Source organism: Mchenga conophoros, linkage group LG19 (assembly GCF_057382185.1).
Source record: "Mchenga conophoros isolate Kocher_MC1m ecotype Shallow Benthic linkage group LG19, M_conophoros_male_GT1.1, whole genome shotgun sequence".
Taxonomy (NCBI): domain Eukaryota; kingdom Metazoa; phylum Chordata; class Actinopteri; order Cichliformes; family Cichlidae; genus Mchenga; species Mchenga conophoros.
The window spans coordinates 27,751,237-27,765,261 of NC_140544.1; the positions used below are offsets into that span (position 1 = coordinate 27,751,237).

The following is a 14,025-nucleotide window of genomic DNA, read 5'->3' on the forward strand; positions in this document are numbered from 1 at the left end:
AACAAGCCATTTATCATTTAACAGAGAATTTTGTTAGTGTCCTAGACGAGTCTGTAAGTGGGAGTCGAATAACTCACTTTTGGAGCCAGAGTCAAGTGGCCATTCGAGGTACTGCACTTTTTGGAATTGGTACGTTTTGTCTGCCCTCCAGGTTGCAAATTAGGAGATTAGGGATTTTTGAAGAAGGTGTTAACCACTACACGATGGAGCCACTACATTCCATATGATGTAATTCTCCGTAGCAGCTTTAAAACGAACAACTTTTAAGACAACAAAATGCAAACAGCAATTAACATCACTTTAATGGCATGAGAAGGTGGCATGGGGTGAGAGGTGGGGTACACAGGTCCATTGCAAATATGAACACATAGTCTACAACATCCTTTCAAAATGTATTTATGGTGATGTACCGGTGGTCAGTGAATGTATAGGAGCATGTAATGTATCAAACAGGGCTGACCTGTTTTTACAGAAATAAGTGTGTTTCCTACATTAACTCTCTCTTCCTTCTCTGCTGTATAAATAGATAAAGATTGAGTAAGAGCAAGATGACTGTGGTTAGAAGGAAGTGGGCTTTGCTGCAACTAAGAGATACAGCTGAAGGAAACAGAGTTCTGCAAAAGACAGAAGTCAGTCCGAAATGTTTTCTTCTTGTGTTCCTGTCGGAGTGTGTCGCAGCAGTCAAGCATAAGGTCGTGTACCTTAAAGATATAAATCAATTTTTTGGTTGCTTGGCCCAGTGTATTGAACACAAACGTGACTCCAGCTATGACGTGTTTCTTTTAACTAAAAAAAGAAACATTTTTGTAGAGTTTATGTGCATGTGGTGGTCTGAGAATAAACCAAGAAAATTAAGGTTCTAAATATGCTCTTCATGGTTAAATATTGTGGTAAAGTAACCTACATGTCCCAGACAAATCTAGCATCCTCTCCAGCTAAAGATCCTTGTAGGTCTTTTACAGTGGTACAGCTGATTGTCTTTTTTATTGAAAGGATTAAAAATGAACAATTTTAGAACAATTTTGTACCAACATGACCCTACATGGTTCAGTAAAGATCTTTCAGCTTTAATCGTGGTAAGATTTTTTTACATTTTGTGTTATTGTATTATTTTTAGTTTAGTTTAGTTGTTGGGTTTTTTTTCGTTAATTATGTGCTTCCTGGCCCAAAATGTTAACAGCTGCAGCTCAGATGCCAAATCCATTTCTTAATGGTTTGCTCCAGTTTTGTTTTGCTTCTAGACTTATTTCAACAAACCCCTTTAAACTTTAACTGGCTTTTCTCTTGCATGCTCATGCACATTGCTTCAGCATGTTTCCAAAGATTCAAAGACTTGCTTTTGCAATCCATAAAGAAAAAACAACTTGAACTCTTGAACTCTTAAGGTCTGCTGAGGAAAAATGATATGATACAGCTCTCTGTATGCTATTAGAAATGGTCCCTGTGAAGAGATTGCTCTAGTTCCTGGAATGTCTTGCAAAACGGCAGTAATAACTTTACTGAAATTTGGTGTCGTGGATGAAAATAGGGGACCGCTTATGCAAGGCTAAAGCTTATTTAACCAAAATGGCTTTTTTGACACATATCATCTTCAAGACGAGCACGCACAACCGCATTACCACAGAATCCAAGAAGTCTGAGGGCTAGGTGGTATCAGAACCTAGTTTCACGTCTCATATACATTCTCAATTCCCCTTGGAATAGAGGAACCTGACAAACTGAACCCTGGGATTGAAACAGCCCCAAACTTCATCAGTTTAAAAATGACGAACACAATGATATTACACTGTTCCTGCACCTGTCACATCCTAACAGTAACTGACTAGTGGTCATTAACGCCACACGTTAACGTTGACTTAAAAAAACATTTTTGTCACATGCGTGTAGCTGTGACAGATAAGCAATCCCAACTCCTAATTTCCACTCACACACCAGCTCACCTCTCTTCTCCCAGCTGCATTAAGAAAAAAAATCTCATTTCCACAATCATCTTTTAACAATATTCTACTAGAACCCACACTGTCATACTCCCTGTGTGAAAGTGGAGATATGCAGATATCTGATTACGGGGGTGCAGACTGCTAGCTGCAGTGACAGCTGTACCGCAGTGATAGGTGGGCGACACAGCAATGTTAGCGTGTGATTGTATGCCAACGGGCAATATTGCCTAAAAGTTAAACTGCAGCCAACTTTTTCACACTGCCAACTGGTTGGTGGTTGTTTCTCTGTCCAAAGAAGCCGAGCGGTTCAGCAGAAAATAAGTGGAGTTCTAACTTTACACAACTAGTTGCTTGAACGGTTTAAACTATAGAGTAGGGGGTAGCATAATGCACATCATATTGCTGCAGCTCAACTGTCCATCTCCATCCTCCACTTTTTCTCCTGCAGCCAGCTGTGCGTTGGGGAGAAGCAGAAGAGGAAGGCCAGCCTCCAGGGAGGCTTGGAGTGGCCACTCCACCACCAGCCTGGAAGGCACTTGGACAGCCACGGCCTTTGTCTCCCAGACCAATCTGGCCAAGATCTCTCCCAGTGCTTGCATGTGATGCGGCCACAGCCTCTCACGTTACAGTAAAGCCAGGCATGGCCGTTGCTCAGAGAGCAGAGAGAGTCCCATCTGGACCACAGGACAGACTAAAAGACGGGCAGGAGGTGGACTGGAAGACAAGGAAAGCAACAGGATGGAGGATTTTAGTCAGCTGCCAGTTAAATCAATGCAACAGTCTCTCTGATCTTAAAAAAAAAAATCAAACATATCAGTATTTCACATAATCAAGTCACAAATGTGGGCTGACAACTTAGGGTGTCTCACATAACCTTTTAGTTATTCTACTGCACCGAGATAAAACAATGAGTCCAATGAATTTGAAAGAAAATGATTCAACAGCTGTTTTGATAATGAGTAAATCTGTGTCGGCTCTTGAGCAAAAATACCAACAAAAAATCCCAATGGTGGTTTTTGTAAGCTGCTGTTGTCTTGTTGATTGACGGGTTTACTGAAACGCTAATGTGCAGATTACTTGACGATGAGCCTGATCGTAGTCTGCAGTTCAGCTGCGATAAATGTAAAAGAAAGCCTTTACCGTGCTAGAGGTGACTCGGGGGCTGATCACGCTTCACCCCACCGCATCACATCAGTGTTTGGGGGTGTGGGCCTATTTTAGCAAACCCCGCCCTGCAGAATAGACGCTGCTTAAAGAGTCACTGCACCACTGTTTGATGTGTACACTCCTCCACGCGACAGGCGCGTGGCAGCCCTACGAAGAAGAGTGTCGAAGGGGAGACCGCTCGGTACTGAGGGACGGTGGAGAGCAAAGTCTTACTTGCGGTGTACTCGGCTGATGTCACGTCGGAGGACTCGGAATTGCAGGAGGAATTCAGTGTTAGGAAAGAAAGAGAGCGCGCGGTTTGTACGATCAAACCCACATTTGAGAAATTACGAGTTTAAATAACCTTTGAAAAAAAAAAAGCTTTTTAATCATCGGTGTTTTCTCCTCTCCGCTTTTAACCCTCTCCATCACACGGCTGGGGTCGATAACATCAGCCGTAGAGGGATATTATAACATTTTCTCCTATTTTTCTTGTTTTACTGTATTGTAATTGGTATTATTATTATTACTAGTATTATTATTAGTAGTATTTCTGCTGTTATTATGAGAACTGAAGACCAGTCGCCGTTCGGGTTAACTTTTAGGCGCACGGGGAGGACACTTTGATAGCCTCCACTGTGATTCACTGCATGCAGCAGGGTCGACCAAAAAGTTCATTTCTTTGCGTTTCCCGTAATTAAAGTATTGGCACCAGGAGACGATCGGCACATCGTTTAGAGCCAGCTTCATCTTTTTACCTTGAGAGTTAGGTAGGGAGAGGGGAGGAGGATCAACAAGTTCACCGGAGCACAGTCGGGCTGTAGAGCGCCCGACTCCGCTTTGGGTGCTGAACATTACTTTCTGATCCTTCCCTTGATATTTGAAAGAGAGTTGGTTAATGGGGATTTCTTAATTAATTTATTTTTTCATTATTATTATTTTTTATTTTTTACTATTCTGTTCGCTCAGATTGGATAATCTCTCTGAGTTACAACACTGTGTTACTTTAGAAAAAATTGGGAAACGTTTTGCAGTACTGCTGGAGTCCCAGAGGCATGTTTCTAAAAGTCTGACTGTGCGCTCACAAACTTTTGTGCAGGTTCTTTCCCTGCTTTTCGCAAGGTGATGCATGAACTCTGACACTGTGGTACAGAACAAGACATACAGCCACATATGGAAATAAGTATGAGCTTCATAGTAGAAAAGAGACAGATTACTTTAAAGTAAAAGAAAAAAGACTGGTTAGGTTTTGCAATTAAAAATAAATCAATCCAAACATAGTTGAACATAGGCCTGCAGTTGGTTTCTTCCCACACACCCACACCTAATCACAGAAAACAGAAAGAAGATGCTGACCGTTTGTTACCATTAACAATATAAAGTTTGGTGCAAATGAAAAGACAAAAAGAATTAATTTCATAATGACACTCAGAAATAAAACAAAGAAATTAAAATCTCCAATCATGCACTGAAACAGTCACAGCATGCATGAAGTCTTAGGAAAGTAAGAAGCATATTCATACTCCATAAAATATGCAAGTGTTCTTATTTAGCGGCATCCGTGGATCATTATGAGTGATTCATCTGTTATAAGATGAAGATTAATCAAGCTATTTTATATTCACTTGGGTTTTAATCTATCTTTGGCTTTAATGTTCCTGTGGAAAATCTTAATCCTTAAACTAGTGACTATAGATGTCAGATAAATATAGCCTAATGGAGTAAAAGTATGTCCACAGTATTTCCCTGCGGGTTGGGATGTAGCAGAAGTAGCATCAAATAAATACGGACCTGTAAGCTTATCCTCCATTAGCGAGTAAATGTAGGCTACTTAGTCACACTAGAGGCATCATAGGAGCGGACACGGCACTCGAAGAATCTCCAATTGAACTTTGTTTTAAAGACAGATATTATAGATCTATATAACTATATAGATAGACAGATATAGTTTTTAAAATCAGATTTGATTGGTGATTCATGCATTTGGCTACAGAAATTTAAAAATGGGCTATTTTAGATAATGCTTTAAAATAACCGCCCAAATAAGGGTCCAGATGTGTTTCAGCATGGCTGCGGGGTTACAAGACTTTCTTCTACATACTACAGAGGCTTTGGTCACATTCCTTTAGTGGTATTTTCTTCTTCTTCTTTAAGATTTGTAATGAGATAATCCGCTGGTCCCTCGAAGCACCACCACCAAAGCAGACTCCTCCGGAGACTCAAACCCGTCCCCGGTGTTAACGCTTCCCTGGTTCGGGCCCCGGCTCGATCAGCTGAGAAACACCTCTGACTGACATCCCCGAAACCCCGTCTCTATGGAAACCGCCTCGGCGGCGCCGGGAGGGCTGGCTCGAGGGCTGCTGTGAATGGGGTGACGTCACGGCGCCGGCGCCAGAGAGTCTGCTCCAAAGACGGAGAGAGAGGGAGAGAGAGAGGAGAGAAAGGAGAAACAGGGAAGAGTGAAGGCAGGGTGAGGCTGCGGCTGCTGCTGCTGCCGGTGATTCGCTCGGCTTTGTACCGACGTGCTCTTGCGCCAATTCATCACCTGTCTGTCAGGCATCAGTCAGAGGCGCAGAGCGAAATGTACACAGCTGTGGGAGCGAAAGGATGAAGGGGAGAAATGGAAAAATCCTATTGCACCAGATGTGGACGCAGACTGCAGGAGTTCCAGATTATATTAGAAATGAATAAAAAAAAATCAGGCTCGTCAGACAGCTGAAGGAGAAGCTGTCCGTGAACTGAACCACGCGCAAAACAATGGCACAGATGGTGTTTCACCGGTTTTTCTGAAATCCCGGAAACATTTCTTTGATGTATATTTATATATATATTTATATATATTTTATGAGAATTTCAGGACTCAAACCCTTTGCATAGCTTCTACTATTATAGACTAGAGCGTCTTTCTTTGCCATGGGTGAACAGCCTTTTTGGGCTTTTTCATCAGGATCCACCCCTGAAATGCTTCTCTTGTGGTCCATTAAGCTGTAGAAAGCGGATTCTTTTGACTTGTGGGGTTTTCTTTGATTAATCCTGTCAACCAAATTGCCTTGCCAAATTACTAGGCCTATATTTCAATAAACTGAAAATACGAACGCTGACCGCTTCGTCGTCTTTTTAAAAGTACACTGAAACGCGTCATCTGGAGCAAATTTGATCCACAGTGCCAAAATCGCGCACATCACATTCAGCTGCCCCTGGGGGCAATTACTTAGTGCAGTATTAAGCAGCCCCCATCACCTCCACCCGAAGAATGAAGCGTGTAATTCCTGCTAACAAATGACTCATTCAGAAAACATTAAAGTGTCAATTGTAGTTAATCGCCTCTTCACGTGTGTGGATGTAAAAGCTACATTTGCACTCTGCTGTGCCGAAGTGCACTGGGTCTTTATTAAAGACACATCTCCAACGTGAAAGTGGTCTAAACACGATGCTCTGGATTACTACAGTTTAATACAACTGTGGGGAAAAGTCGCTGGAGTAAATCGACTGATGATTTTCCCTCTGATTGCAACTGTCGCGCATCATGTCTAACGCACACACGCACTTTATTGTGATATATTTTACAGACTCTTGGCGTCAGTGAATACAGTGAATACATTTTAATCAGGTATTAGGTGCGTTAGTTAGTTAAACTGTATATTTCTGCCACCAAAACAAAACAAACATCCATAATCTTTCGTGCACATGGGTACGTTTCCTAGTGCGTATAAACAAACAAAACAATTAAAGGAAAGAAAGAAAAAACTTTGACTGGTCTGAACATTTCTTTCTGTTGGTAGCTGTTTCAGTTCTCCACTTTAAGGTTATTGTTCTCCTTCATGCAGGAACCTGCCTTCACGCCGGTCCGGGCTGGTGTGAATTAAGAGTCATCAGGCGCGCCGGACACGGTCACTATCATCACTGCTCCACAACTTCAAATCCACAGCTGAATGCGCTGATGCAAGAAGGAAAAATAAGTGCTGGCTGATGAGGACTTTGATGGTGTTCAGTAAATAGGATTAGCAGATAAACTCTTGAAAAGATCTCCTTTATTTATTTTTATGTTGAATTTAAATACACCTTTCTAAACCCACTGAAGCTCGACGCCGATCGCAAATCTATGGGGTCAAATTTAAAACGTGCAGGCAAAGGTGCTCGCGCCTTGCCGTTGTCAACTGACATCCATGAGAATCATTAATTTTCTTGATCAGAAACAGGTAAGGGCTTAATTTTCCAAATTGCCCACCGGAGCTGCTGAAGCGCCCTCTGGGTTCCGCCTCCAACATGCGTTGCCACTGGTAACCTGGTGGAAAGGGGGTGGGGTTTGAATGAGAAGCGCCAATAGAGGGTATAAAGGAAGTTGAGTGACATGTTAGCAGCTCCCAATCAGCGCGTTTGGCCCGCCCGTGCCGCATGCCCAGCCTACTGGCTATATAAACCACACTGACAGCTAGGTAATCCAGTCTGATCGCAGATCGTCTGGCAAATCACAGGACTTAATAGAAGCAAGACATCCGACACAAGCAAACCCTCTCGCTCAACACTTACAAAAATGAAAGCAATAAGCCCCGTGCGATCCTTCCGGAAAAACAGCGTGAATTTATCAGAGCACTCCTTGGGAATCTCTCGGAGCAAGACCCCGGTGGATGACCCGCTCAGCCTGCTGTACAACATGAACGACTGCTACTCCAAGCTGAAGGAGCTGGTGCCCAGCATCCCCCAGAACAAGAACGTCAGCAAGATGGAAATCCTGCAGCATGTCATCGACTACATCCTGGACCTGCAGATTGCGCTGGACTCCAGTGTCGCACTAACCAGCCTGCATCACCCTTCCCGGCCGGGGCAGACTCCGTCCAGGACTCCTTTGACCACCCTCAACACAGATATCAGCATCTTGTCATTACAGGTAATTACACTGTAGCTGAGCGCGTATCCTAATTGAAAAGCGACAGTCCAGAGTGTTGTGAGAGAAAGATTTGGTGGATTTTTTTTTCTCTTTTTTTCATGTGCGCGCATAAGCAGTGCGCCTTTGTAGCCTATGCGTAACTCGCACAAAATGGCTTGTTGGAAAGGAGGAGGGGGGGGAAATGGCATGTTATATATTTTTTTCCTCCTTTTGTTCAGAATCAGATGAGGAAGAGATTTGACCTACATAACACTATTGCAAACGCCAGACACATCATTCGGATACTGCTTAAAGAATTAACATTTGGTCGGTTTGTTTGTTTGTTTTCAGTCCCCGGAGTTGCCATCAGAGCTGATGACAGATGACAGCCGGACTCTGCATCGTTAAAGCGGTAAGTAGGCTGTCCTCATGTCTGCTGCTGCATTCTGTCCAGGGCTTTTAGGCTCCGCTACAGCCTGTCTCCCAGTCTGCTGGAGCAGAATGGGCTTGAATTACCATTTACCCATCCATTTGTTCCACCGCGAATGTCGTCTCACGTTGCTGTAATGGTCCCACTAATGTTTTTGTATGAGAATGCGATGCAACACTGGGGCGTCTGTTATGGCAAGCACGACTTGGGTACATTTTTATTATTATTATTATTACTATTATTATTATTATTATTAGTTACAAGGCTCATCCGAAACAAAATTAAAGATCACATCACTGGCTTCTGCGAGACTTTAGTGTGTCACAGATTGATCGAACTATTTCGTGTCTCATCTGCTGTGTGGAAAGACGTAGCAGACTGATATTTCGCGCTGGAGTTTAGTGGCAAGATATTCGCTCCAGGCTGCTTGGTTTACTGTATATAAGTAGCAATCGTCAGGGTTGTATTATACCCTCTTGTGTCTATAATGAAGAGCATCTGCAACAGGAAAATAATGGCTGTTTGGATTACTGCTACTACGATGTCTGCACATAATTGGTACAAGAAGTGGGTAGGCGCCAGCTGAGCGGCAATTACGCTGATTCTTCCCCAGATTGTAGGCTGAAGTTGTGCGAGAAGTGTGTGTGTGTGTCTGCCTGTGTGTGCGTGCGCCCTCTCCTTTCCCCCTCTCTCTCTTTCTGTGTGTGTACATCTGGAGCGCAGGGTTTGCTTAGTATTGGGAGTGTTTGGTTAAATGTTAAAAACTGCGGCTTCCTCCCTGGCGCCAGTCTGTCCGGATCTCTGCCCTGTTTGCATTTTCTAAACACGCCTCTCTTTCTCAATCTTTTGCAGGTGTTTGGTCAAGACGTAAAAACACACACAGGACCTGGGGAGCAGGACTTCTCTCCCCCCCACCCCCTTCTCTCTCTCCCTTCCCTCACCTCCAACCTCTGTCCTCCAGGCCTGGATTTTTTTTTTCTCCTCTTCTGACGCTGAAATCAAGAGACTTTTGCTTATTATGGGACAATCTTTATGTGATGTGTTTTCTGTTTGGACACTTCATTATTATTTAACTTAAGACTTTTTTATTATTATTATTTGTGGGTCCTTTCTGGAAATGGAAGGCGCGTTATATTCCCGACAGCGGGAGGAAAAACGAGATTGTCACAAGGATTATCCTCCACCCCACCACCACCACCGACTTCACCCCATCCCTCTTCCTCCCTCTTCACCCCCCCTCCTGTCCTTCTCCTCCTTGTTGAAGTCTTCGCTTTTTTTGCGGAGGTGGGAACGTAAATAGACAGCTTGGTTAGTTACTGTAAAAAGTTTAGTCTTGTCAGAATTGTTGGCACATGAAGGACTGGACGTTGTTTAAAAAAAAAAAAAAGTTAAAATGAAAAGAATGAAACCTTGTGAACTCTCATCGGGAGTTTATCTTGTATAGTTGCAGGAATTTCAAACTTCTGCAAAAGTGTAATGTTGTACTTAATTATGCTGAAACTTTTTATAAAAGTAATGTAAATTGTACCTTTTTATACAAAATAAATCAAAAACGCCATTTGGATATGTGTCATTTGGGGGAAGAACCACTTCGGGTTGGGGGTAAATGTGGTGGGCTTTTGTTTGTTTGTTCAGGAGATATTAAACCAGTGCGTAAAATGATCTAGTCAGATACAGAACAAGCTGAGGTTATCTGTGTTGGCTTTAGGTTGGATGTAAAGAAAACATCTGAGATGCATGAAAAACTAATCGTACAGAGTGTCCTTATCAGACCTGCAGTATGTGACCTATAATAGTCTTAAAACACAGCGTCAACACTTCTCCAAGGCAAACACGACCTGGAGGCACGGTTGCGTAAAAGCTTACTGAGGACGCACTGACTGCACTCTTACTTTCTCACATGCCGCTGAAAGTAAAAGGGATTAACTGGTTTAGGTTGTGAGAGCCAGAAGCCGAGGATCTATTGTTTTTTTTTGTTTTTTTTAAATGGTAGACAATTGTGGGAAAGAGGTGAAACTATAGGTCTGTGATGGGTTGGATTCCGTAAGTCGAGCTATTAACTTGCCTTTCCCCTTTTTGCAAAACAGAAGTACGAGTCAGATCAAAACGTCCTAGAAGCATCTGTATTCAGACCAGATTTTGACTAATCAAACCCCACCGGTGTCCGCAGTTTGGACTTTATCAGCTTGATTCCTGTTAAATTAAACTATAAACCAAGTCAAACGATGACGGGAGTTCAAAATCAAAAAGCCACCCGTGGTCATTTGGCAGTCCACTGTTCTTTAAAGCAGGCATCAAAAGCGGACTGAGGTAGAAAGGGGGGGCAGGGGGCGGCTAATGCGTGCTGTTGGGTGACGTGATGGACCCCGCAGTGAGACCTGACAGTCACGTGTTGCAGGATCTCAAATGTTTCCATACCACTGACCCGCCAAGTAATCTGTGGCCTCCCATTAGGTGATTTTATTTATTTATTTATTTTAATAACCCCAAGGGATACTTAAAAATCTCCAAGTGTGGAAACAGTCACTCTTATACAAACCAGGAAAAATCTATTTATAAATAAAGCATGTCTTAAAGTTAAGACTCATTTACAGTTAAATGTAGAAGTACCAGAAATAAAAACGGCTCCTTAAAGGACACTTTAAGAGTTACTGTGTTGAAGTTCAGAGTCCTCAAACCTGACAGGCGGTGTCTGTACAACCAGGCAGTAGCACGTTTGTATGAAGAGTGCGCCATCTATCGGTCAATACGAATCCTACCACTGAAGACATTTGCTTTTCCTCACCACATCATTAGGTAAAATATGAAAGCTATTAAAAATGTGACTTAATGTGCGTATTCTGGCCTATTTACCAGCGAATTCCAATAATGTACTGCACAAGCAGCTGAGTTAAGTCGAAGAAAACAAAAAAGAAAACCCCCGTCAGACTGATTTCAAGAGTCCACATACTGAGGATGTTTATTGATTCACAAAACACACTTACATGTGACGCTTTGCAGTCTAGTTCATGCATTTCTATCACACAGAAAACAGCACAAGTGTCTACACTTTGTTCTACCTGAAATATTCTAGCAACCTCACAACATGCTTTGAAGGCCGAATGCCTCAGAAACACTAGACTTGTTTTCTCTTCACAGTCATGGCTACTGTTCTATAAGCAACACTTTATTTTGTTTTATTTTTTACTGTAACATTACCGTCACTACACACAGAAAATCCAAACTAACGACAAAAACACACGGGACAAACAAACAGACCTTACAAACATTTTTTGGTATTTAACCATCAACTATCAGATTTATCCTTTTCAAAAATCAAGGTGGTTGCTTTATTAAACCTTACAACTCTTCTTTGACTTTGTCCTTAACAACACAACACTCATCTACGCTAGTTCATCGCAACACAATACAAACATCAAGAACCACACTCCGCATGACCCTTCTTAGTGTAACAAACACGTGGCTTCTTAGAGGACGCTCTCCCTCTCGTCGCCAAGGCTGATGGTTCGCAGGTTCTGGTTGTGGTGGATGGTGGCTGCCGTGGTGTTGGCAGTGCTGCTGCCGGGGATGATGATGACATCTGGGGAGATGATGTTGGAGCAGGCGGACTCTGTGCCTGTGATGGTAGCCTGCTGCTGATGGCTGTTGTTGGTGTTAGTGTTGGTGTCGCTGGGGCTGCTTGTGTTGTTATTAAGGGTGGTGTTGCTGGCGCTGTGGTTGAGGTTGCTGACCCCGCTGGATGGCCACCCCTCATCTGGGCTGCTGGCCATAAGGCTGGCCTCAGATGGAGCTTCGGAGCAGATGGACATGCGGGCCACTGTGGCATCCTGCAGGCCGCTCAGGCTGCTGGGTAGGGGGCCTCTCTTCTTCACCAAGCCCTCCAGCTCCAGTTCAATCAGACTGGGCTTCAGTGCATCTCTCTGTCTGCCAGTCTCTCCTTCAGCCTCTTCCAGGGATGGGTCTGAGGAGCTTTCACTGGAGCGCATCCCCGAATCGGACGAGTCCTTCTTATCGATGAGGATTTCGGTGAGGAAGCCAGGCTTGGCAAGCAGCCCAGTTGGCTTGGAGCTGTGGGAAGACAGAGCACCAAATTTTGCCTCTTTATGGAGGAGAGGTGTGGTGTTGTCAGAGTCTTCTGGGCCCGAGTCTTCATCATTGGGCAGCTTGTGGTAATATGACCCAGCTCCTTTCTTCTTGGAGCCTGGAGTCCTGGAGGACGAGCTGTGATCCAGCTTTTCATCCTCTTCGCTGATGGGGTCTAATCCATCGGTCCCTGAGGCAAAGTCTGTGGCATCAGAATTCTTGGAGCTTCTCTTGGTGAAAGACTTGCGGCTGTCTTGATCAGATCCTTCCTTGGCCTGAGAAGAGGGAAGAAGTTTCAATGAGGAGAACATAAAAATATACTGAATCCTCTGCTGCTGACCTCTGAGAGACCACTGACAAAAGGATTCCTATCTCTGCCTCTGGTGCCAAGACAAACAAAGAATATAAGCCAATAATGATGAAATGCAAGAAGCAGTGGTCTCCATTTTCTCAGCTGAGACTTCGAGTTCCGCCATTTCTCAGTACAGCTAAATACAACATTTCAAAATCACAAGTTAACTACACGGTACTTTCCTCCAGTCATGACAGTAGAGACTTATTTGAATGAGCTATTTCTGCCATCAGCGATGTGGTGACAAAAACACGACAGTGTACTTGTGACTGTCCACCCACCCCTTTGTCCTCTGAGCTGGCAGCCTGAAGGAATTGTCCAGGGTGGGGCTGAACAGGCCTCTCTCCCCCACTGCCGGACATCTCCAGCTGGGCCATCTGAGCGATGTACTCCCTGTAGGCATCATGATACTCAGCCTGCTGCTTGTCTGTCAGCTTGCAGATGTCATTAGAGGATTCCTGGGAATTCAGGCTAGACATGCTTGAAGTGCGGTGATTTGCCACCTGAAAAAATGAGGAAAAAGTTTGGTTGGGGTGCAACATTCATCCGAGTCTGTCATGTGCTGAGTACAGAGTGCCTTATGGTTCTGGGCTATTGACTTAAGAGTGCATAAAACAAGAGTGCAACAGCATTTACTCTGTGTGCAATCAGACATATACAGCAGCATTCTAAACTGCATGAATATGTACATGAGCTTTTGTAGCTCAGATTGATTTTATTTGTAGAGTTTATTTTTTGCACATCTTATATTTCGACTGTATTTCTTACATACTGTTTGGCATCTGTCGTGTACAGCAAAGGAAGAGTTTCACTGTACAGGGAAACATGTTTCTTTAATGTGCATATGACTAGAAAACTTTGAAACTTGAAACTGAAACTGATCATTAGATCTGAAATATTCTAAATCTGAGAATTGAATGTTTCCAGCAAAGACCGCGTGTGGAGTGGGAACTGGAGGTCATCTGAAACAGCAGCAGTGTCACTCGACGTGTGACCGTTTGCATGTGTCTCAGATGTTTGCACACTGGAAATACAAAAAGGTGAAAATACCAAATAGGGGGCCCTTTGACACCTTTTGGTTTGCAGCAGTGTCTAAGTATTTTTAATTCTGCAAATTTCAAGACCATCGTCAGCTTCCTCCGCTGTGCTCTTCTTTTTTTTTGGGTTAAACCACATTTATGTGAAACTGCTGAGGTCATCAACACAC

General features: G+C 43.4%; 2 protein-coding genes across 7 annotated transcripts in view; one reads left to right on the plus strand and one right to left on the minus strand.

Annotated features, from left to right (window-relative positions):
- Nucleotides 1-7,502: 7,502 nt before the first annotated feature.
- id2a (inhibitor of DNA binding 2a) lies at nucleotides 7,503-9,941 on the plus strand. Its single transcript, XM_085258428.1, has 3 exons — nucleotides 7,503-7,974; nucleotides 8,305-8,365; nucleotides 9,236-9,941. Exons 1-2 carry the CDS (start codon nucleotides 7,621-7,623, stop codon nucleotides 8,359-8,361), a joined length of 411 nt encoding a protein of 136 aa, XP_085114554.1. The 5' UTR covers nucleotides 7,503-7,620; the 3' UTR covers nucleotides 8,362-8,365; nucleotides 9,236-9,941.
- A 1,374-nt stretch (nucleotides 9,942-11,315) lies between these two features.
- Nucleotides 11,316-14,025, minus strand: part of kidins220a (kinase D-interacting substrate 220a) — a 45,468-nt gene continuing 42,758 nt past the window's right edge. For all 6 annotated transcript variants that reach the window (XM_085258427.1, XM_085258426.1, XM_085258425.1 and 3 more), the window contains 2 exons: nucleotides 13,100-13,321; nucleotides 11,316-12,741 (listed from right to left, as the gene is read on the minus strand). In XM_085258427.1, the coding sequence (XP_085114553.1) occupies nucleotides 11,851-12,741; nucleotides 13,100-13,321 (1,113 nt within the window). In that variant the 3' untranslated portion in view covers nucleotides 11,316-11,850. The remainder of the gene's footprint in view (nucleotides 12,742-13,099; nucleotides 13,322-14,025) is intronic.